Here is a 23,651-nt window from a genome sequence, read left to right on the forward strand (position 1 = left end):
GGAGGTCATGTCTCTCAGCTGTACCATCCCAGGCTCCAGCAGCAGGACCTTCCTGACATGTTTACAACATCTTTATATTTCATAGTTTAGATAAAATTCTCCTACAGTAACTTGTTCAATACTTGGATCATGACGGGAAGATATGAGAGACATGGCATGGATACTTAAAAAAAAAAAATTCTTTCCCGAAGTCAAAGCCATCAAAAGGCATGGCATGCCATCCAGGGCAGGGACATGCACCAAAGATTCCTCTATTGGTCCCCATTGAAATCGCAAGATTTCTTTTCCCTTCCCGAAAGGAAATTTCATTTCCTTTCGGGAAGGGAAAAGGAATCTTGCGAATCCCAAAAGAAAGGCTTACAAACACTCTGGAAAGGAGATAGGATCAAATGAAATGCAATTGAAAAAACCAGAAAATTGGGAGTTTTATTGTCTTCAAAAACTAGGTTGTGAGGAAATGAGCTGCATTGTAGAGGACCAAAACATGGCAAAACTAATCTCAGAGATGTTGCAAAAGCAGGAGAAAAAGTCAAGGAGGAAGACAAATCTTGGAGGGGGGGATATGGGCGCACGGCATGGGTATCTAAAAGAAGAAAAAAAAAAAAGGAAAAAATCCTTTCCCTACATCAAATCCATCAAAATGCATGGTGTGAGTGTCTCTCTCACATTTGTCATTCATATTATGTGATTTTTGAATGAAGAGTGAGTTGTTTTATTTTCAACATGAGCTGTTGTCATGGTTTGAGCCTGGCACAGAGCTAGTGCCTCCATGAAAATGCCTTCACTCTGGTGTCTGCTGTGAGATGTGACCAGGAATAAGCAAAACAGGCTCTAGCTTAAACATAAAGAACACTTTATTACCTAAACTACAGGAAAATAGGGAAAAACTATAAGGAAAAGAAAAAAAAAATTGAAAACTTTACAAAAAAACTACTTTCCTCCTCTCCACTACCTGAATTTCCCAATCCGATACATTCTCTCAAATCACCAACTGCCCAGCCTGGTACCACACTTTAGTATACTCAAACTTCAGTTCATGAAGAGGAAAGGAGTCCTTCTTGTTCTATAGGCTTCCCCTGGAAACACACTGAAACCTCGTGTGCTTTTCTGTCACTTCGGCACCGCCCGGAAAAAAGTCTTTTTGCCGCTTGTGACATCTTCCTTCCATGCTCAGTGCTCTCACCACCGTGCATGGATCAGAGCTGCTTTTAGGGTTGTCTTTTAAGGATGCTTTGTCTCACTCTAAAAAGGCACAGTCTCTGCTTTGAGACATCTGTCTCCCCCATATTTTTCCAACCCCCTGGGGCCGGGGGGTCTTCACGATGAACCCTCTTGGTTCTGAGCCACTGCTTCCCTCTAAGTGCAGTCTCTGTGTCACAGGAACAAACTGAGTCCATGGCCACAAGAAAAGTCTAGCCAGAAGGCCACTCCAAATCATCTCTCTCCATTCAATCATCTCTACGTTCTTCGGGCCAGGTCTTTGTCTCATCTCATCTCCTATTTCTTTTCTTATTCAGCTTCGAGGAGGATTAGCATTTTTGCAAGGCCCCAATCATGAAAGAAAGGGGTTAAAACTTTCAGTTTCTGTCTGTCTCAGAACGATGATACTCTCACACGTGCTGCTGCTGCGGCCGGCCGGGCTGCACCCTTCTCCCCCCTTTCTCCTCCTGAGCCAGCTGCTATCACATTCCGTCTCGCCAACTCTCCCTCTCTCTCCCTCCTGAGGAGGAGAATAGCTGCTCGATGTCTCTTGAGACTCCTCTACCCTTCCATCCTTGAGGGCCTTCTCACTCCCATCTCTGTCCAAGCCCCGGGCCTACCGCATGGCTGCCCCTCCCCCGCCCAGCAGCAGCGGCTAGACAGGGGAGAGAGATCTGACCTCTTCTCCTCGACGTCTCAAGAAAGCCTGCCAGGGCCAGAGCTTCTGGGTTTTTCTCGGCTGTTTGAGGGGCCTGGAGAGCCCGGAGGTGGCCTTGGTGCACCCGCGTGTCAAAGGACGAGAAGAGGCTTCAGTTCTTCTTTCTGGTTTTATGTTTATTAATTGTTTATCTAAAAGATGTTCTTTCAGCTCAACAGAGATCTGCACAGCAGTCAGCCATGGGCACACTCCGCCTGCCCTCTGGGCAGCCACGTATCTTTATACCCTTTGCTACGTGTACAATATTTATCATTTTTCCCCAATACCATCTATTGTTATAACTCGGTGTACTCTTAGTAATAACCAATAGAAAGGTGCCACCGTGGCCAAAGAAGATGGAGGAGAGGAGGAAGAAGGAGGAGGACAGGACACACCCCAATTCCTCCATCTTACTCCTCTAAACCCCCCTGTACATAAATCCTAAACCTTGTTTCTCACCCTCTAATTAGCTAATCCCTTCACCATTCACCCAGTGAAGCCCTCATCCTTGTCGTCTCCTGCGCAGGGTTAAAGTCCTGCCACCAGACACTTCTGGCAACATTCCAGGACTCCCGAGACCCCTAAGCTGGTCTCGGAGGCTCAGAATCTCAGGGCTGAGATTTTGAGATCCGACATCTCCCCCTTCTGTTTGCCCCAAGAAAACCTCTTTTACCATCTGATTCATGGCATCTGGGACGACATGGATGAGGACTAGAAAAGCTATTACAATATAAAATCCTAAACTATTAAAACATAAAATCCTACCCTTAAAATTCTTCTCCAAATGGGAGAAATGTCAAAGAAATCTGCCCTTAAAATTCTTCTCCAAATGGGAGAAATGTCAAAGAAATCTACCAGCTGATCAATATATGATCCTTTGTCAGTTTTCCCTATAATAGGTAAATTTACTCCATTGCCTATTGTAATTCAAGACTTTAAGGAGAAAACTTCCCAGTCTTTCGTTCTTATACAGAAATATTCAAGACCCCAAAGAGAAAAACCCCCCAGAGTCTTTCGTTTCTCTTGTTTCTCTTCTGAGTTGTCCTTTGCAGTCTGAGTCCCGACTTTTGTCTGAGTATTCGTTTCTTCTTATATCTTGTTGAGGAAAATCGCTGGATAGTTGCAGACTTGTTACGAAATGATGCTGTAGCTCTGCTGAACCGATCTGGCATGTCGTGCACTCAGGGGTTACCTAGTTTTTGATTCAACTGACAATAGGGTTAGAAAACACACAAGCCTCCCCAGGAGGGGAGAGGCTTAGGACCCCGAGGGTTTTTACCAAAGGCACCAAGTCTGGAGAGGGCCCCTCCTCGCCTGAGACGTCACCGGGGGTCTGGCCCGCCCCCGCCCGCGCTCGGCGCATGCGTGCTTTCCGAGCCGCTCTGTGTCTCTCCCGAGGTAATTTTTTTTTTCTCTCCCTTTTTATTCCGCCTCTGAATTTTCCCCCCTCGGTCTGCCCCTGACTGTCTCCTCCTCCTCCGACGCTGTGTGTGTGTGTGGCCTTTCGTCAGTGTGTGTGGCCGCTTTCGCCTGCACCCGCGCTCTGCCGCGACTCGCACCGGGTTTTTTGCGTCACAACCGCGCCCCCTGCGTCTCCCGCAGCTTTTCTGGGATTGCGCAATTCCCCTAATTTCGCTGCATGGGTCAGACGCCCCGGCTTTGGTTTGTGGCTTCTCCCCCCCGGGTTTTTTGCGAGTTTTGCCCGCCGCGGGCGTTTCTGCTACCTTGCCGGCCCCCGGGGCCGCTGCACCCCCCGGCCCTGAGCTTAGCAAAGCCGTATCTGAACACGCGTCTTTTGTTTTTTCTTCAGCCGCGCTCCCCGCCTGCTCCGCCGCCGCGTGGCTGCCGCGAAAAAGCGCCTCCCCCGATCCCTTTTTCTTCCCCCCCCTGCTCTCCCCCCTCGGTCCTGAGTCCTCCATGCTCTCTGGGCTTTCTGGACGCTTTTTGGGAGTTTCCCAGGGTTTCTGGGTTTTGGGACCGGGTGTTTTAATAATATTTCTTGCTCTTTTTTCTCCAAGAGCATTTTTCTTCTCGGCCTTTTAAGGCCAGAGCTAATTTTTTCTTTCCTGGAGCCTTGCTCCCCCCTCTCTTTCAGAGAGTCCCCCCCCCGGACGTCTGGTGCGTCTCGGGGGTCTACCTTCCTGGCCTTTTAAGGCCAGAGCTAATTTTTTCCGGAGTCTTGCATTGCTCCCCCCTCTTTTGAGGCCCCCCCCCCGGACGTCTGGTGCGTCTCGGGGGTCTTCCTGGCCTTTTAAGGCCAGAGCTAATAATTTTTTGTATGTTTGTGTCACACCTTATAAGGTGGACAAAATTTCCCGTTGTTCCTGGGAAGGTGTGCCCCCATGTTCTTATTTTTCAGGCTTTCTTACCAAATCTGTCGCCAGAGCAGTCTGGACGTCTCGATCTGTCCAGCAGATCACGAGAGGTGGACCCAGGGCGCCTTCTGGTTCCAGTCCGGGCTGTTCTGCTACGAATTCTCTTCGGCAGAAACTGAGAGGTGGAATTCTCAGTGACTGCTGTTTTTTTTTTTTTGCAGTCTCTGCTGGCTTTTTTTTTTTTTCTTCTTCTCTCTCTTTTTCTTCAGGGCTTTGAAGGTGGTGGTGCTCCCCCCCGAAAGGTTGTGGTGGTCAGAGCTCACCCAGTGGAAGCTAAATGTCCGGTTTATCTTCCCCCGAAAGGTTGTGGTGGTTCGTGGTCCGTCCAGGGACGCCAAGTGTCAGGTTTATCTCGGCTGTTTGGGGGGCCTGGGAGGCCCGGAGGTGGCCCGGAGGTGGCCCGGAGGTGGCCTTGACGCAGCCCGCGTATCAAAGGACGAGAAGAGGCTTCAGTTCTTCTTTCTGGTTTTATGTTTATTAATTGTTTATCTAAAAGATGTTCTTTCAGCTCAACAGAGATCCGCACAGCAGTCAGCCATGGGCACACTGTGTCTCCCTCCGGGGCAGGCACCTATCTTTATACCCTTTGCTACGTGTACAATATTTATCATTTTTCCCCAATACCATCTATTATTATAACTCGGTGTACTCTTAGTAATAACCAATAGAAAGGTGCCACCGTGGCCAAAGAAGATGGAGGAGAGGAGGAAGAAGGAGGAGGACAGGACACACCCCAATTCCTCCATCTTACTCCTCTAAACCCCCCTGTACATAAATCCTAAACCTTGTTTCTCACCCTCTAATTAGCTAATCCCTTCACCATTCACCCAGTGAAGCCCTCATCCTTGTCGTCTCCTGCGCAGGGTTAAAGTCCTGCCACCAGACACTTCTGGCAACATTCCAGGACTCCCGAGACCCCTAAGCTGGTCTCGGAGGCTCAGAATCTCAGGGCTGAGATTTTGAGATCCGACAAGAGCTCTGCTTTTTAACCCCTGTGTATTCTCAGAAGTGTGTCCAAACCCCACTAGCTACACCAAGTACCAGTCTCAAACTCAGAACATCCATTAGTTTGACTACAGCATCTCAGAATTCTCACTTCTTCCTGGTCAAACCACCACAGCTGTGTATTGTCACTATATAGGATTTCCATTCCTAGCTGCCTGATTATCAGTATAGGTAAAAACAACACAAGTTTGTCAGTTAAATCCCACGGGTTTACTTTGGATTGAAGTTTTCATTGTAAAAGTATTTCTTTTGATTTACTTAGAAGAAGAAATACAGGAAGTGTGGAGACAGAGATTTAGTCTCCTGGGATCATACGTATTCATAGAATCACGAAAGTTGGAAAAGACATTTAAGATCATTTAATCCATTAACGCAGCACTGCCAAATCCACCACTAAACCATGTCCCCAGGTGTCACATCTGCGTGTCTTCTAAATACCTCCAGGAATGGTAACTCCATCCCTTTCCTAAGCAGCCTTTTCCAGTGCTTGACAACATTTTCCATGAAGAATTTTTTTCCTTATATCTGATCTTGACCTCAGAGCAACTTTAAACTATTTCCTCCTGTCCAATCACTCGTTACCTTTGAGAAGAAGACAACATCCACCTGGCTCCAGCCTCCTTTCAAGAAGTTGTAAAGAGCAATAAGATCCCCCAAGCCTTCTTCTGTCCAGGCTAAAGAACCTCAGCTCCCTTAGCTTCTCCTCATAAGCCTTATCCTCCAGACCCTTCCTCAGCTCCCTTGACCTTCTCTGGACATCTTCCAGCACTTCAATGTCTTTCTTGTAGTCAGGGGCCCAAGACTTAACACAGCGGTGTTAAGGAGTCATCCACAGTTCTTTGTGAGGCCAGGAGAGGGATATCAATCAATTCCACAAGGAAAAATATGATGTTCTGCCCACAGTCCCAGTCTGCAGGCTGGAAGATGTGGGGCCCATTTCCATCACTGTTTCTGGGTGGGATTGGTGTGGATCACTGCCCTGGCTGTCCTGGGGCTGCTGTTTGCCTTTGTCCCCATCTCCCATCAGTTTCCACTTGACTGCACAATCTCACTCTTCAGAAGCTAGACCTACTCTGCTGGGAATTTTGGACATGGAGACATAGGTTGCCTTTGTTCAAAATGTGCCTAAGGAATACTCTAAACACAACAAAGAGGGACACACCCAGTAGAGAAAAGGACATTTTTTGGGCTTTAATTTATGGGCAATTGGCTCCCCTGGGCATCAATTTCCTGTGCCTATAAAATCCCCTCACTATGATGTCAATGGATGCTGTTGCAAACCCACTGCCAATTGTCATGCACCACAGAGGGCTGTGACTCTGCAAAGGGTGGTTTTGAAAATCTGAAGAGGGAAATTGCATAGGAAATTTGTAAATACTTCTCTGTTGGAAAGCTGGCTTTTAAGATATAGGTACTCTGTAGGATTTTAAAATCTGAGGAAATGCAAAGACTTTTATTTCCAAGTGGCAGGATAATATCAGACACAAAATATTGTGTTCATTAAAATATGGGGAAGGAAATTTTGAAAGCATTTTCAACAGCCAACAGCTTTGACCAAAAATCAGTCTTGGGTTCCTAAGTCACTTAATCTTTACCTCTATTTCAAAGTATTGACAGGAGTTATTGTGTAGCTGAAGGTCTGCACTGAAGAGATATGGGTCATTCCTGCTAAAATCCATGCAATTATTGAAGTTTGCAAACATTCAGAATAAATTAAATGAGTAACTGCTGAATATTCACACACAGAATCCTTTATTTTTTAGGAAACTTGAAATGCATTTTGTCCACTTTTTAATGACAATGTTAACAAATCAGGTTTCCCATTATTTGATTAACATGGGCACTAATATATTCTGCCTGTGAAGCTGATGCAAAGAGGAATGCTGAGCCCAGGAAGAAGCAAAGGTTTAATTTCCTCTTCCTGCTCAGCACCAAGCTGATACAAAGGCCTCTCAGTGAGAAAAATAATTGTGCTTAGGGCTTGGCATATGGAGGCACAGGGTGTGGAGTGTGCAAACATCCCAGCTGGTGGGAGATGTTAATGCCTGGAGAGGATCCAGCTTTCCAGCCTTGTCCCTGCTGAGAGCAGGCACCACCCTGCCTGCAGAGCTTTGCTTCACCCCCTCCTGCACCTGGCAGAGCCACAGGAACAGCTCCCAGCCCACTCTGGAATGCTGCTCCTGGCTCAGCAGGGATGGACCAGCTCTGCCCTGCGGTGGCACCGTCTCCTCAGCCCCAAGGAACAGGAGCAGGATCCCAAGGGACAACCAGGACCCAGCTGTGCATGTTCAACAGCCCAGGCAGGGTCCGGAAAGGATGGACTCTGCTCTAGGGCAGACCTCTGTTTGTGTCTCCCCTTGTGAGCTCTGCCCTGGTGATATTTGGTCTCCTGAGCCAGGTCTTATAAGCTCTTGGAGATCTGTATCACACCCAAGATAGCTCAGCTGCCTTAGAAGGCATAAAATCATCCGGATGGCTCCTGGGGTAGCGTTGGGAACAGAAAAGTTTTAATAGAAGGCAAAATAACAAAACTCTTTACAGAGAAAACCCAAGCCAGGTGCACGAGGTTCTTGCTCCTGGTAAAACATCCCAAATAAAGGGATTAGTTTTTCTGTTTTCTTCTTTTTCTAGTGAATTCCTTAGGCAGGACTTTTTGGCTCCTGTCCAATTGTCTGTCCTTAAGTTTGAGGTGAGGTCCCCAAGGTCCCATGAGGTGTCTTTTGTGACAGTGGTCACAGGGATTCTTGGATGAGGGAAGAGACGAAAATGTTGACTCCATGTTTCAGAAGGCTTGATTTATTATTTTGTGATATATATGTATTACATTATAGCTATACTAAAAAGAAATAGAAGGAAAAGGTTCATCTCAGAAAGCTAGCAAAGTACAGAATAGAAAAGAATGATAACAAAAGGCAGCTCTCTCGGACTCTCAGATAGCTTGGCCTTGATTGGCCGTTAATTATAAACATCCAAGATGGGCCAATCAAAAATCCACCTGTTGCATTCCACAGCAGCAGATAACCATTGTTTGCATTTTGCTTCTGAGGCCTCAGCTTCTCAGAAGAAAAAAAATCCTAAGAAAGGATTTTCACAAAAAGATGTCTACGACAGTCTTTTTACCTAATTGAGGAAAGAAACTTCTGGGCTTCTTCCTTTTTAAGGAGTCAAAAGATAGTTTGGTCACTCCATCAAAAGGGGGCACATTCCTACACCCTGGACCTGTGTGTGTGGTGTGGATACTCCTGGGAGTACTGAGATTCTGATGAACCAGCAGTTTCTAATTTGAAAAAATATTTGTTTCAGTAAATGTTTCCTGGCTGGTGCTGGAGTATTTCTGTCTGTGCTAACAGTATCATATTGCTGGGAGGGAAAGCTCATTCCACCTAATTGTGCTAAGCGTGTGGTGATGGAGATGGGAACCTAATTATCTTCATCAAATTGATTTCATTTTGGTTACCACATGGCTATTAGAGGAATGACAATAAATTTTGGTCTCTTTGATCAGGACTGGAGTTTAACCAACATTTCTAAAGTCATTAATGTGTTATGCCTCCCCCAGGCTAATGATTTGATTACCATGTAAATGTACTGAAGCCAAACACTTCAGCTATACATTATGGATGATGGATAGAAAGTTTTGAGAAAATACATGTTGTACTAAATACACTGGAAACACAGAGGATGTCAGAGAGCTACTGGCAGGCAGGGAGAGACAGAGAATCAATCTTCTGTGATTGTAGAATCATAGAAGATCTCCAGTTGGAATGGTCCCATAAGGATCATGAAGTCCAGCTCCCTGCTTCTTGTAGGGCGACCTAAAACTAAACCATATGAGTGAGAACATCATCCAAAATATTGATGAAAAACTGCACAGGTGCCTCTTTGGAACTTTTCTCGTGACTAAATCCTTGCACTGTTGGTCCCTCTGTGAGATCAGAGCAAGCTGTCTCAGCCCTCAGGCCCACAGGGGTGCTGTTAGCACAGGCAGAAGCAAAGCACAACCAGAAGCTTTATTTTAGCTCAGTCCCGAGCCTGGAAGTGTTGAGGAGCCATTGAGAGTCAAGTCCAGCTCCCACCACCTTGGATGCTTCCCCATGGCTTGCCTGTGTGAGGGGAATGAAGTGCTGAGCGGCCACTGGGCAGAAACTGGAACATTCCTGTCTTAGTTTTGTTCTCATGAACCTGCACGTACAGTAATAGAGTGCCAAGAAACTCTGTGGGATTTTATCTTTGTGGGGTTTTAGTCTTTTTTTTCTGATATGCCAAAAAATATGGGTTATATCATGTTATGTTAATATTTGTGCCTATTATAAGATATGTGTATGTATCATATGTTGATAATATGGTTGTTACTAGTGTGCTGTAGCTATCACATAACATAGTGCAATATGACAAATTAATAGATCTTACAGTTAAATATTCCACAATGTATTTTAATATGTTTTATCTTAAACCCTTTCTGGCTTGCTGCCATCCTTTTTTTTCTTTCCCAGGTCAATTTCTATTGAAAGGAAGTATTTAGTGCTTTAGCTCAGGGAACTGAGACCAGCAGTTTGAATGATCCAATGTGCTCTTGCCACCAGGCTGACTCAGACCTTGTGCTCCTCATAGGATTTTGTCTAACAGTGCTGCAAACCCAGGATTCCTCAGCCTTCCCAGGCAATTGGTTCCTCAGGGCATTAAAGGAGTGATGGTGCTTGAGCTGATCCAGAGCATTGCTCACCATCTGTGGCTCACCAGGGCAGAGCCTTTCCCCTCACCAGGTTCCACGCTGGAGGTTCAGGAAGGCTTATGGAGGAGAAGGTGTTTGCCCCAAGGGTGCACAGCCTGTCAGGGGCACTTCTCACCTGCAGGGCTTTGCTGTGACCACCTTGGCACTCTGTGCCTCAGTTTCCCGTCAGGAAGGCACCAGCATCTGTACTATTTGTAGTACAGTACAATATGATGTAGTACATCCTGTGGTAAGGACAGTGGGTGTACTACAGCTAAAATGGGCCTATTTGGAACAACAAACGTGTGTTATTCCTGTGTTATTTGTAAGTGCTTTTCAGTTCTGTGTGTTCACAGGGAGGCTCAGGTGGGTGGTCTGAGTGCAGACAGGAGGGGAAGGGGACCTGTGTTTGCAGTGTCACCATCACTGTGCCTTCACCTGCCTTCCTTTTGGCCCCCTCCACCCTGTCGTCTACTCTGAAAGCCTATCCCAGGATAAAACACAAACAAAAGGGCACCAGGTGTTCAGCAGGATCAACTTTCCTGCTCTGCATCCCTGGGCACCTGCCTGGACTCCAGTGTCAGGGATTTGGGGGCATATACATTTTCCAGAGGCAATCATGGCTTAAATGGAAGTAAAACTACTGCTTGAACATCAGGACATGCAGACTCGTATCCCTTTTTCCTGGGACAGCAGTCACTGACCAGTGGATGGGCCTCTGAGCACCCATGTCCCAGTTCAGCACACAGAGTGGAGCACTTCAGAAAAAGTACACAAATATAGGTACAGAAATATGCACAGATAAGCTTATATTCATGCCAAAGGTACCAGCCCATGGGCAGCAGAAGCTCCTTGGAGACAATGAGCTTTTCCCTTTGGAAAGCAAACCAGAGGCCAGCCCTGCCAAGCTGGAGGCAGCTGCTTTGTTAGCTCACTTTTCCTGGGCAGCTCCTGCCATTTCCCCAGCTCAGGCTGCTGCCGCCAATGCTTGGGGAGAAGGATGAGAATGAGTGAAGAGCTCGTCGGTTAATTTATATTATTAATATAAATTAATGCAGATTTCTTTTCCCTGGCTTGCATTAAAGGCCACTATGACTCATAAGCATGATCTATGCTGTCACTGGTGGCAAACACCCTTTAATCAGCTCTGGTGAAGGCTCCCCTTGCACGGCGAGGAGCTGGGTGAGGGCAGAGGACCCTGCACAGCTCTACAGCTGCTGCAGGCATGAGACAGCAGCATGTGGCAACCCAAGTAATTTCCACACCCAGCACCCCTGCAGCAACTCGTGCCTGGGTGGCTTAGACCCCTCTAGCAGTAAAAAAGTCAGGTTAGGGGGTAGGAAGTGTCAAACTATGCAGCCAGTAATAAGAGTATTCAATAACAGCTGAACTATTGCAAACCTCCCTGTAAAAGGTGCAGGAAAATGCTCTGTTTAAGGTGTATTTTTAGCTTGGTTAAATGTTTCTCCATGTGTTGTTGTACATTTATCTATATTAGCAGCAGGCACTTGGCAGTGCTAGCAGGGAACACAAAAATGCCTGACCTCAGTGGCACCATGGCTCTGGAAACAGTTGATTTGGGACATCATTGTGCCTCTTTCTGCCAGGTAAATTTGTAATGAGAGTTGGCAAGGAGAAAGACTCAACAGTGAAAAATTGAGCATGTTTATGGAAAATTAAGTTGATTTTATGGAGCTGGTCTGGGACAGAACTGCTGCACTGCTCTGATGGGGGGAACCACTCTGAATTTTCCTTTCTGTCTTCCCAGGAAACTTTGTCTAATCTTACCTGCAGTGACTGAATAGAGCTTTTTCCCCCCATGAAAATTGTGGGAAGAATGACAAAGGAGGGGAGAAATTAGCAGCAGGACTATAATATGGCACTCCCTGGCCAATCCCATAACCACTAAAATGCTTCAGCAGTTTAATGTCATTTCACAGGGTAATCTTCAGGGCAGCCTTGTCTGGGGACACTCTCAGGCTGATTCGGTGCCCAGTGGTGCAAATCATTGAGCTGCTCTGTGAAAGCACAAGAGAGGGAGTGATGAAATATTTTCATGTACCTTTATCCTGTGACCTTAACCCCCAAGTCCCTTCATAAACTGAATACTGCTCAGTTGCAGCCCTCTAAGTCCTTTGAAATCCTTTGCATTTAGCTGGCAGATGATCAATCCCATAGTGCAGTGAGCCAAAATAGGTTTTTTTTGCATTTCACTGATATTTTTGGGATAGAGTTATCTCCACATCTCTCCTTGAGTGAGAAAGGGTTATTTTCAGAATGATTCAGTCTCCACTTTTGCCACAGTTCTTCAAGAGAGACCAGCAGGTGATAAGACAAATAGATGTACAATTTAGCTACTTCTGATCTCTGCCTCACCCCTTAAGTAACTGCAAAAGAAGATAAAAGAATATTTTAGGAAAGCTGCACACAGAAAACAGAGCTGAACTTGTACAGCAAATGCTCTAAATAATGAGAAAGGTTCTTCAAGTGTATTTTCCCTTGTTAGAGGGTCAAAGAGGTACTGGGTCAGATGAAAAAAATCTATCTGGGAAATGCCACCACAAGGAAACTCTACTGCAAAGGCTCAGATGGCAGTGATGTATGGTTTTGGTTTTCCAGTTTGTACGGAAGTGTCAGGGCTAGGAACGAAGATTTGGCACAAAAATATTCACATGGCCTTAATACTCTTAGTTCTTAGGTTGAAACATGAATTTGGTATTTGCTTACCTCTTGTTGCCAGTAAGGACCCTTTCACGTTTTCAATGGCAGCAAAGTTATGTTAAGAATAAATTCCTTCACCAAACCTCCAAATAGGTGCAGTATATGTTAATTTAGTCAGGCACTAAAACTTATGGTTGGAACAGCTTTTTTCCAGAATTTGAAAACGTTCACATTAATACTAAAAATAGGTCAGTCTGTTGCATACACATATATATATATATGTGTGTGTGTGTGTGTATGTGTGGCATTCACATTCTCTGAAAAAGATCCCTTCACCTGGGATTTTTCTCCTGGGAAGCTGAGGAGCCTCAGAGAAAAGGAAAACAATTCTTATCTCATTTGCTTCTCCTGTATTGTGCTCATCTGGAATGTGTTTGGAGATTGTTTACCCACAGGTGATTGTTTCATTGGATTCTGGTGTGAGTTGTTTTTACTCTCTAGCCAATTGGGGCCAGGCCATGTCAGGACTCTGGAAAGAGTCAGGAGTTTTCATTATTATCTTTTTAGCATTCAGTAAATATATTTTCTGTATTCTTTAGTATAGTTTAGTATAGTATTCTTTAATATAATATAGTCTCATAAAGTAATAAATTAGCTTTCTGAGAACATGGAGTCGGATGCATCATTTCTCCCTGACATGGGGGGTCCCTGCAAATACAAAAAAAAAAAAAAAAAATTACGTACTGTATCCTTTTCTTAAAGCCTGGTAGTATTAATACTCAAAAGACATCTTTCTGTAACAAGGAATAGCCCTAGGTTTTTACAATGGAGAAGCTCAAGGTCCTGTGGCTTGCAGACACTTTGCAGCCACCTGCCCATGCACAGACCCCTCAGTGCAGGAACCTGGATTCCCTTCCATCAGTGGGGAGAGGCCAGACCCTTGAGGAGGAAAGTTCTCCACATCTCTTTGACACAGTTTTAAGTGGCACAAATCATCTTATGGAGACACTTTTCTCTGTGCTGGGAATTTAGGAAATGGATTCAAGCTGAACACCTGTCCTCCAGGTGGGTGAAGTGGTTGTGGTGAAAACGATCCTGGAACAAGGGAGTTTTTTCCTGTGCTGTGAACTCATTGCCTGGAGGGAAAGTGCTTCCTCCTCTAGGGATCTTAACTTGTTCATCTCTTTCTCACTTCTGAGAGTAAAATCTAGACAAGAACCTAAATCTGCCCTGTTCCCAGGTGAGCATCCCCAAACCAGCTATGTTATCAAATCTTTTTAATTCTCTCTCATGCCAAAAGGTGATTTGTGATTATATTAAATTATAATCACAAATAATTTAGCTTTTTTTGTATATTGTGAAATGACATAAACATGAGACACACCCTCACACAACTGGCTAATTTTCTGGGGATTGCAATTCTTGCCTGTCCCTTTTCCAGCAGCCTGAGGGGTTTATCAGCTGATAATCTCCCACCGAAACCTAAGATTTAGGAGCGAGTCCCACTGTTCTGTGTCATGGTCAGGATTTTAGGAGCCTGTGGTTTCAAAGGGATGCTGTTGTTATTCCTGAAAATACTTCCCTTTCCCACTGAGACCAGGACATGAACAAGCCATTTGCTTTAGAAAAAACCAATTCACTTTAGAACCCACAGTAGAAATGTGTTGTCTTATAATCTAAGAGTTAGCACTCCTAAGTGAGTAAAACCTCCAGAATTTACTTGTTAAAATAAAGTGAAATAAAAGCAATAAGCAGCGAAGGGAGGGTTGGGTGTAGCTGGGTTGGTGATGCTGGGAAGGAAGGGAACTGCACCTCCAGCTCTTCCTTCAGGGTGTGTCAGACCCAGCCTGTGCCAACAGCTGAGCTTGGCTTTGAGGCTGTAAAAGGTGGAGGGCACCAGCCAGTCTGCCAGAAGAGCAGTCAAACCTGACAGCATGCACCATCCTTCAAATCCTTATTTCTCTTTGTGGGAGGTATTTTGTTGGTAACACTGTGTGCAAAGGAAGGAGCTGTCTCCTCTTGGCTTGGATCTTTTAATGGCATTATAGGCTGTAAAGGCGCCTGTTCAGGGCTGGAGGAGAATGAACAGGACCTTTCCATTTCTGTGGCAGAACAAGGCTTTAATGGTCTGGTGGAAGTAATTCTGTATTGCAAAGGAAGTTGATAAAAGAGAACATAAACTTCTCTAATAGAGGACTTAATTACCAGGAAAGCCAGGTTGAATAAAGCATTTGAGCAGAACTATTTCATTGCTGAAAAGGCAATAATTATTAATCCCCCATTTTCCAAGCCATGTCATTTATTCAGGAGGCCTTGGAGTAGTAAGAAGCCATGTGTCTATATGTCTGCATTTGCTTGTATGTCTTTGAGTTTGATTTTCCTTTTTATTTATTTTTTTTTTCCTCCAAGCAGACTGTCACTATCCTTTAAAAAATCTCAGACTTTACTCAGATTTCCAGCTATGCACATGATCAAGCTGAAACCAGTAAAACTAATCAGGTTTCAGGGCTGGGCAATAGGCACAATGGTAATAAATCAAAAAGCTTTAAAAGCTCTTAGAAAGCTGTTTCATTCTTCAACACACGAGCATGACTATCAAGGTCTAACTACTGCAGAAGGACTTATTTATTTTATTTCAGAAGGAGGTACATCTCTGAAGCCCTCTCTTAGTCAATATATCAGCTTGTTCATGTTTTATTCTGTTGTTTTTCCAATATACAGTTGAAAAAGAAATAGCTGTGCCTGGTGATGTTGGGGTGTACACTGTAAAGTTTTAAATGAAGTTCAGGTATTTACCTTTAAACTTAATGAGATTAAACATGGAATCCATCCCTACAGTTTGCCCTAATGGCTATTTGTGTCATGGTCTGTGCCATGGTCAAGCAGCAGCAGGTACAGTTCAAGGCAAAATTCCACCATTGCTGTGATGGAGCTGGGTCAGCTCACAGTGACTTTGTTTCCACACAAGCAACTTCACCTTTCCAATGCCTTCTTCTCCCTGCTTCTCTTTATCCTGCCCAATACCTAGTCCAAACTGAGAAAATGAAACTGCAGCAGTCTTAGTTTGAAAATAAAGCTGTGCATAGCACCTGCATGGGGTGGTCTGTGAGGGTCTGGCACTGACTTTTCAACATGAGCAAGCAAAGACCTGTGGGGCCACTGAGCTGGTGGGGCTCCCTGTGAGCTGTCAGGCTCAATTTCATCTTGGAACCACATCTTCACAGGGAGATGGACAGGGAAATCTCTTTCTTGAAAATTAAAATTTTTGCTGTTGGTGTATTCATATTTTCACAGTGGTTGCTGAAAATCTTTGTATATTTTGGTAACACCACTGATCTCTATAGGGACTGGCAAAGGGAAATCACCTTGAGGTTCAACATTTGTGGGGATGGTGTTGTTTGGGCTCAGTGTGAGTTTAGTCTGCTGTGGTTGAATACTGATTGTTCAAAGTAAAAACAATCCAAAGCCACTCCATCAATGAAGCAGAAATCTGCAGAGACGTTGTGACCTTTTGTTCATCACTTGAGTTTTCTTAAGCAGCTTTGTGCTGCTAGTCCCATGCAATGTGGGTTTGAAAAAATGTATTAAATTTTATTGAGAAAGATCTTTGAGAGTAACCTGGAAGGATCAAATTAGAGATGTATCCAGTTCACTCTTCCAGGAAAATACTGTGTCCTTTTATGGCTTCACCCACAAGAACAGGCACATCTCTCTCTCAACACAAATGTGTGGTTCCCACAATGCATCACATCAAACTGAACAAGAAGATGTCTGTAGATCTACAGTAGGTGTGTGTGAAAATACATACTAGCATTCTGGAGCACATTCCAATTGCTTGCTAAGTCATAGTGAAAAATGGTCAATAAACAGTGAAAGAACAATTTTACTTGGCATTTTATTCACTTAACAGAAACATTCACTTATCAGGTATCACTGAAGTGCAATTTACAGAACTTAGCAGCAAATTCACATATGTAAATTCAGATTTATTTTCTTTTGTCATCTTTTTTGTTTCTTTTTTTTACAAATATTACAAATGTACATCCATTAGTACAGTATTGCCATTCACTCATGCATGTTATGTACAGAATCTTCACTAAAGAATTACTACTGAGCAATCTTTCCTTTGCTTCAGGAAATGCTGTGTGTAGGTCATGTGTGCTTCTGGGATGGGGTCCCATCACACTGTTGTTGCACATAATGAGAAGAAGTAGATATTTAAGGTCATACCCAACCCTAGTGCCAGCAGGTGCAACTCCATTGAGATCAGCTGATGCCCACTTGCAGGGGGGACTCTGTTTGGTCCCCACTACTAAACTCATTTTGGCAGCTGAATCCAGAGTTGCATTTGTGTATTTCCTGCAACAAAGGATCATTTCATCCTGCCACACTTTTTCTACGTCCTTAAAAATAACCAGGCCTGGTGCTTTGTTGTCACAGTAGCTGCAGCACCAGCCTGGTGGAATCACAATGCATTAATTGGGTTGAAATCATGCCATGGCTGGAGGAGGATGGGTGAGGGCAGGGAGCTCTAAGGAAGAGCCATTGAGGTCTCGTGTGCGCTAGACAGGGACTGACTCAGAGAGGAAAAGCAGAGGACGCTCCCCCTGCCCTGTGCATCTCTGCATCAGAAATCTCTTCCTCTCTGCCTGCCTTGTGGTTTCTCTTCCTCAGCGGGAGCAGCCCGAGCCCGGGGGTCACCACTGCCCCTGTCCCCTGCAGCGTCTCCCACACTCAGCCCTGGGCTGGCCCCTGCCTGCTGCTCCTCCTTTGGGCACATCTGCTGCCCAAATCACACTGCAGGTCTGCAGCAACAGCTCTGTTAGAGGACAGGACCATGTGCAGGTACCTGGAAGCTCCACAAGGTGCCAAAAGCATTCAAATGTTAATCAGAAGAGCTGTCAAAGTGGTCAAAGTATTGACAAAGTGGTTACCACAAAGTGTTTCCATTATTGAAAAGACTCAGTTTTTGGTTGCCTTTTTTTTTTTATTTTTTTTAAGCTATCTCTACTCTAAGGATATTTTTTAAAATATTTTTGGTAGTTAATATGGAATGTATTATTTTGTTGAAAAGGTTTCCGGAAGGGGAGAGCTTTGTTTTACCTAATTTAAAAATTCTAGTTTATCACAATTGTTTTTATACAAGACACTATAGATACATCTTGTAGTTTATAATCTAAAAATAAAATCTCATCAAAATACTGTAGCTATTCTATTGTGGGCATCAATAAACAATGTATTTACTGTATATGGCTCTCCAAACATGATAAACCCTATACAAAGAGCATCTATCTTTATTGATAGGAACAGTTTCCCGTGTAAAGGAAATTACATGGAAAAATATGAGCCTTGTGTTGTTTGAAAAGTAACTCAGCTTGACAGTTCTGAGAAAATACCAAGACAATTATCACAAATCAGTAGCAGCATGTTATATACAGATTTAAAGACAATCACAGGAATAAAAAGAAAACAGTAGTTATATACCCGCAAATCCTGTCATCTAAAAACCCAGGAACTTACAGAAATGTGCAGGGCATTGGAAGGTTGGTTTTGCAGTGGGGCTATCAAAGCTCAGCTCTCCCATGACTGTATCTTCTGCATTCTGATGAGGTTTAGGATGGTTCAAAGATGAGATTGTATCAGACCCAGCCCAGTTATGAAGAAAATATTTAAATGTTGGGTGATACTTGTCTCCTAAGTGAAAAACCCATCTGCTTTTCAGGCTGCAGATGAGCATGAGGAGTAATAATAACACTTGGCATTTACACAGAGCTGGAATCTGAAAGCTCATGCATTAAGACCTTACCCAAACCTGTGGTTGCCTCTGCTGTGCTTATGTAAATTGGACTGCGTGGAGAGGTAAAACTCACTGCAAGAGTAACAAAATCTTTCTTAAACTGTTGCATATGACCAGAACATTTTGATCCTGCCAGGTTCCTTAAATGTGAAGCATTTATTGTTATCCCCTTTTAACAGGTGGAGAAACTGAGGCAGGGAAAAGCCAAGCAGCAAATGTGCTCTCTTGTTTGGGGATGTCTTACTTGTGGCTACCCACCCTGGTGATTGCTCAGATACATGGAGCATCCTGAGCTCACATCCACTTAATTCAGAGCTCTGGGTCATCAGGAGATTTGAGATCTGAGGCTCTGGGTCCTGCTGCAGCCTGCCTGACTTTAGGCAGCTTCCTGAGGATCCAGAGCCAGGAGCATGGACACACTGCTCCTCTCTGGCAGCCCCTGCAGAGCTGGGCACCCCTGCAGGCAGCACAGGGCTCATTGCCCCCTTGACAAGGATCTGCACCTTGGCTGGTGTCTGAAAGGCATCTGAGATTAACTGGGGAGACAAGTAAAATTTGCAGCATGCAAATTGTGACTGGAGTTGAAGATTTATTGGGAAGTGGTTTGTCCAAGGTGTCAAGGGGAATATGTGTAAAAACCAAGGGCATCCTGATGCCTGGCTTTGTGCTCAGAGCCAGCAGTGGAAAAATCAGTTTAAAAATGCTGCATTTCTTTGAGGTCCAAATTTTTTGTCACAGATTTAGGCAGTTTACAGGATGATTTTTGCATAGACTTTAGGAACCTTATTTTGTGGATGATTATGGATGCTCTGAGACCTGTTGTCATGCTGTGTGCCTGGGGTACTTCCATCTCTGCTCACTATTTTCCATTATTCAGTGATGACTTTTGCACTGATTGTGTGAGGGAAAACAAAGGTCTATTTTGGATCAGACAGGTGGCCCACTAACACCTCAAATCAGTAATAACCAACAGCAATAAACAATAAAAAGCAGAATCTTGGTGGGGGTGGCATTATAATTTGGGCAGGTACATTCTTGGGAAGGGATAATGAAAAAGCAGTTTTCTAAAGTTGAGTTCAGTGCATCAGACACATTTCTACTTATGTATTTCCAATACAGGATTAAAAGCAAATATTCCCATGGAGGTTGCTATTAAATCTCAAACTGCTTCAATTCTCTCATTCGTCCTGCCTCGCCTTCTCTCCAGTTGGTTTGATCCAGTCGTGTAGAAAAGGTGTGGAGTGATTCACACAGTCAGTAGGAACTGATCTTGCTCTGGGGGTTTCTTCACCCAGGTGCCCAGGCCAGCTTTCTGAAATGCTTTAAACAGCTGCTGCTTAACAGACTGGTATGTCTGAGCCACCAGCTTGGCCTCGCTGTACACCGATGGCATCTCTCCATGGCTTGGTACTCGTGTGCTCAGCTGCAGAACAAAAATCAGGAAAGGGGAAAAAAATTAGAAAGCCCAACCTGTGAGCCAAAAGAAACAGGAGGCTTCAGTAGCTGTATAATCTTCCTGTCTACATTTCATAAGCAATCACTGTGCTTTGTGTGTTTGCTTTTGGTTTAACAACCCAAAAGCCAGGGAAGCAATAAATGCTGGTGACACAGTTTTGAGCCATTGTGAGCAGGAGAGGGGTGAACAGCTTTGCCTTGGAGTGGCATAGGCAGTAGCAAGTGTTGGTCTTGGTGTGTTCTACAAAGGCAGAATGCTACTTCTCAATTAAGGTGGTTTTTACAGACAAAACTGAAAGAAATCCTTTCTGGAGATCTTTAAAGCACATACTCCTTTAAAGAAAGTTTAGCCTGGGAAGTGGAGAGCAGGTCAGTGCTTCCAAGTAATGCCCAGACACAGAAAAAGAAGGGTTGTCTTCCACACTCTCCCATTTCCCCTCTGGAGTCTGTTATTGCTGGGAATGCTCTGAAAGCTGTCCAGGACAGGGCAGAAATCAGGCATCAGGGTTTGTGCTGGTGTGGGAAAAATGAGTGCTCTGTTGGAACACTGGAGCTACTCACAGCAATATCACATGTGCAGTGCCCCTGGAAGGAAGGCAGGAGGGAGCACCCTTTGCTCTGCAGAAGGACTAAACAAACTCCTCTGACCTGCCCAAGTCTCTACCATGCCAAACCTGTAGGGAAAAGCACCCTCAAGGCAAGTCTGATGAGCAAACATCTCTTGTCCTTGTCTCTATACAGGAGAGATGCTGAGAGGCAGATTAAAGGAGAAGGTGACCATGCAGCCTGCAATGAGCTGCTCCTGTCTGTGTGCCAGCACTCCATGGGGCTGTACTGGCTGGAGATATACTGCCCCAGTCAGCAAGGGAGGGTGACACTGCCAGCCAGCCTGGGTGTCAGTGGGCCACAAGCTGGCCTGGCAGCAGTGGCTTCTCTCTGGCTGTCTCTTTGTTCCCTTTGCTCCCTAGGGGTAGAGAGTGATGACTTTATCAAATCCTTGCTTTGTCAAGGGCAAAGTGCCCTGCTCAGCCACAAGTTCCTCTCTCCTGCTCACTGCAACCTCATCCCTGAGCCAGAAGCAATCCAGCTCTCCCAGCCATAGTTCCAGCCATGGCCCCAGTTTGTTCTTGTGAGGATCCCTCTGTTCTGGGGGTGGTAGGAGTGCTTCTTGCCTCTCTTCCTACCTGCTGTGCAGGAGATAGGCTGGGACATGTGTGACCACGCTGCGACCAAGCTCTGGGCACTGAGACCAGTTGGTCCCTTCTGCTCCCCACAAGGCTCAGGGTCGCTGCTAGGACAGACCCTGCCACTGCCTGCAATGTGATGAGTGCCACCAGCCTCCTTCCCCTGGGGTGTCCTGCAGAGCAGAACCATCCCTCTGGGCTTGGGCTCAAACCTGCCCACCCTGCAGGCTCCTTTGCCTTCCCTATTGACTTTATTGGTGGAATTGTCTCCAACTTCCCTCCCCACCACCACTCTGCCTTGTTTGTTTCCACTCGTTTCCCAAAAGGAAAGAGGTTCTGGCACGTAATAAAACAATTCTTTCCTTGCCTTCATCTCTCCCTGTCCGTGTGCTGCAGGACAGCTGCTGACAGGGCTCTCAGAGCCCCAGACCCACCTTGCCATGCAGCTTGGCCCAGCGAGTGAAGAACATGTGCTTGCAGAGGCGCGAGGGGCCGCCGCAGCTGCGCTTGCCTGTGGTGGCGTTGATCACCTCCAGCTCCGCGCTCCCCAGGACCCAGTTCACGCTGAACCCCGGCGACTTCCCGGGCTGCCGAGCGCCCGCGTGGCTCACCCCTGCAGGAGAGGGACACAGTGACTCCAGTGCTCAGGACAGCGAGTGCTCAGAGTACCCAAGAGAGGCCCCAGTGCTCACTCGGAGCTGCTCCTGGGTTGTGGCGGCACAGGGGACACCCCCAGTGAATCGCTGGCATCGTGCACTGCATGTGCTCTTGTCACCCTTGGTTAAATGTCATCGGACCAAGTGCCTTGGACAGACATAGCTTGGTAATTCCTATAGATTTTCCCCACCTAGCCAAAGGAATGCCTTTGGATTGGAGTGTGAGCTGTTGACAGCAGTGTGATGTTTGCTGAGTGAAATCTTTCCCAAAGGCCTTAATGGGATAACAGGTTTTACAAGGAACTAAGCAGTACAGTGCTTTGGCCGTCTTTTGGCCATTTCTTTCAGGTGAGCTTCCCACAGTCCTGCGTATTTATCTGCTATTAAGTCCTGGGGCCTTTGCTGTGAGGAGATGTGTAGGGAGATAGAACACAGAATGTAATTTTACCCCCTAAAGAGTAGCAGCTGAGCCAATTACTAAGGATTAGGAGCAGGCCTGATGTTAACACTCCACAGCTGTAGCCAACAAGAAGAGAGTTATAAAAGAGTGGATTGGTTTGTTGAGGACACTGGAGTCAGTTGGCTGCCGTGAGGACAAGGAAGGGTCAGTTCCTAGAGGAGCTGCCTATGAGGAACATCAAGGAGGTACAAAACTCTAGCAATGTGGAACCCTTGCAGTGTAATGACAACAGAACTCTTGCAATATAATGACAACAGGGATGTCTAGACCTTAGGGGATAAGAAAATGCAAAACAATACACTTCATCATCACAGAGAGAGAGATATTATTAAATCCAAGTTAATAATGACCTTGTAGACATCACAGACCTGCACAGAACATTCTTGGTCCCCACCTTGTGTCTGCCTGCCAGATTCCAACCCTGTGCTGGAGCACCAATTTCCTCAACAGCTAGGTTGTGTCCTAAGGGTGATATCTGGGACATTTTTAAGTAGAATGCTTCATATGTAATTTTAGACAGCTGCATTAATGATGTTTACAGTCACCTGGGATGACTGCATGACCTTAGTGTCATTCGCGTGGCCAATTTTGGACATCTGAGCCCAATACTGAGCCAATGCCTTCATGGGTGAGATCTCCTTGGCTCTAAATGCAGACCATGGCTACAAGGTCAGGTATGGGTGTATACATGAGCTATTTTTAATCAGGTAAATTTTTGTCTCTTTTTAACTATTTAGTCCACCTCAGCCTTTCCATGAGTCCTGTTGCTTTTTCATTTTTTGTACCTGAAACCAGGGAAGGATTAATCTTTGCAAGAAAATAAGAGGAATAAAGAAAGTGGCTCGCTTCTTTTCCAGCACAGTACAAATGCAAACGAGTGAGCTCTGCCTTGCCCGGCTCATTAGTGCTTTTTGCAACAAAGACTCAACAGTGGGAGCTTCCAAAGCTGGAAAACTTAGAGCGACCTGAAGCACTTTGAACATTTTTGAAAACATGGACCTCGGATAATGTGTCTGGATCCAGTTGTTGTGTCCCTCTCTGCTGATTTGCTGTGTGGGCCACTAGCCTGCAGACTTGGACCACAAAAGCCACCATGGTGAGCAGCAGGTGGGGACTGTGCTGGGGGCAGGAGCTGCCTGGCACAGCCAGCCCAGCAGAGGCCAGTGCCAGGACTGGAGCTGTGATTCCAAATGGCAGCTCCTGCCTGCAGCAGCTCCAGCAGCAGCTCAAGGTTTGCACTGCTTCCATTGCTGCTGGGTGGAGGGCAGCAGAGAGAGGTCCCCTGCATTTTCTGCTGAGAGGGTTTTAAAGAATTTTTGCAGACAGCGAGAAGTACTGATATGGGCTGTTCAGAGAGAAGAAGATTAAAGAAAAGAGATCAAAGCCCCTCCTTTCCAAAGTGCCCTTCTTGCTCAGGATCTCATTTTCAAAACAGATGCACGCCACGACA

At 45.4% G+C, this 23,651-nt stretch overlaps 1 protein-coding gene across 1 annotated transcript in view; it reads right to left on the minus strand.

The window, feature by feature from the left end:
* Positions 1 to 16,525: 16,525 nt before the first annotated feature.
* Positions 16,526 to 23,651, minus strand: part of ADARB2 (adenosine deaminase RNA specific B2 (inactive)) — a 313,951-nt gene continuing 306,825 nt past the window's right edge. Inside the window, exons 9-10 of the mRNA XM_064703940.1 lie at positions 21,520 to 21,698; positions 16,526 to 19,869 (exon numbers count right to left, since the gene is read on the minus strand). Coding sequence (XP_064560010.1) covers positions 19,693 to 19,869; positions 21,520 to 21,698 — 356 coding nt within the window. The 3' untranslated portion in view covers positions 16,526 to 19,692. The remainder of the gene's footprint in view (positions 19,870 to 21,519; positions 21,699 to 23,651) is intronic.

The sequence above is a fragment of the Zonotrichia leucophrys genome, chromosome 2 (assembly GCF_028769735.1).
Source record: "Zonotrichia leucophrys gambelii isolate GWCS_2022_RI chromosome 2, RI_Zleu_2.0, whole genome shotgun sequence".
Classification (NCBI taxonomy): Eukaryota; Metazoa; Chordata; class Aves; order Passeriformes; family Passerellidae; genus Zonotrichia; species Zonotrichia leucophrys.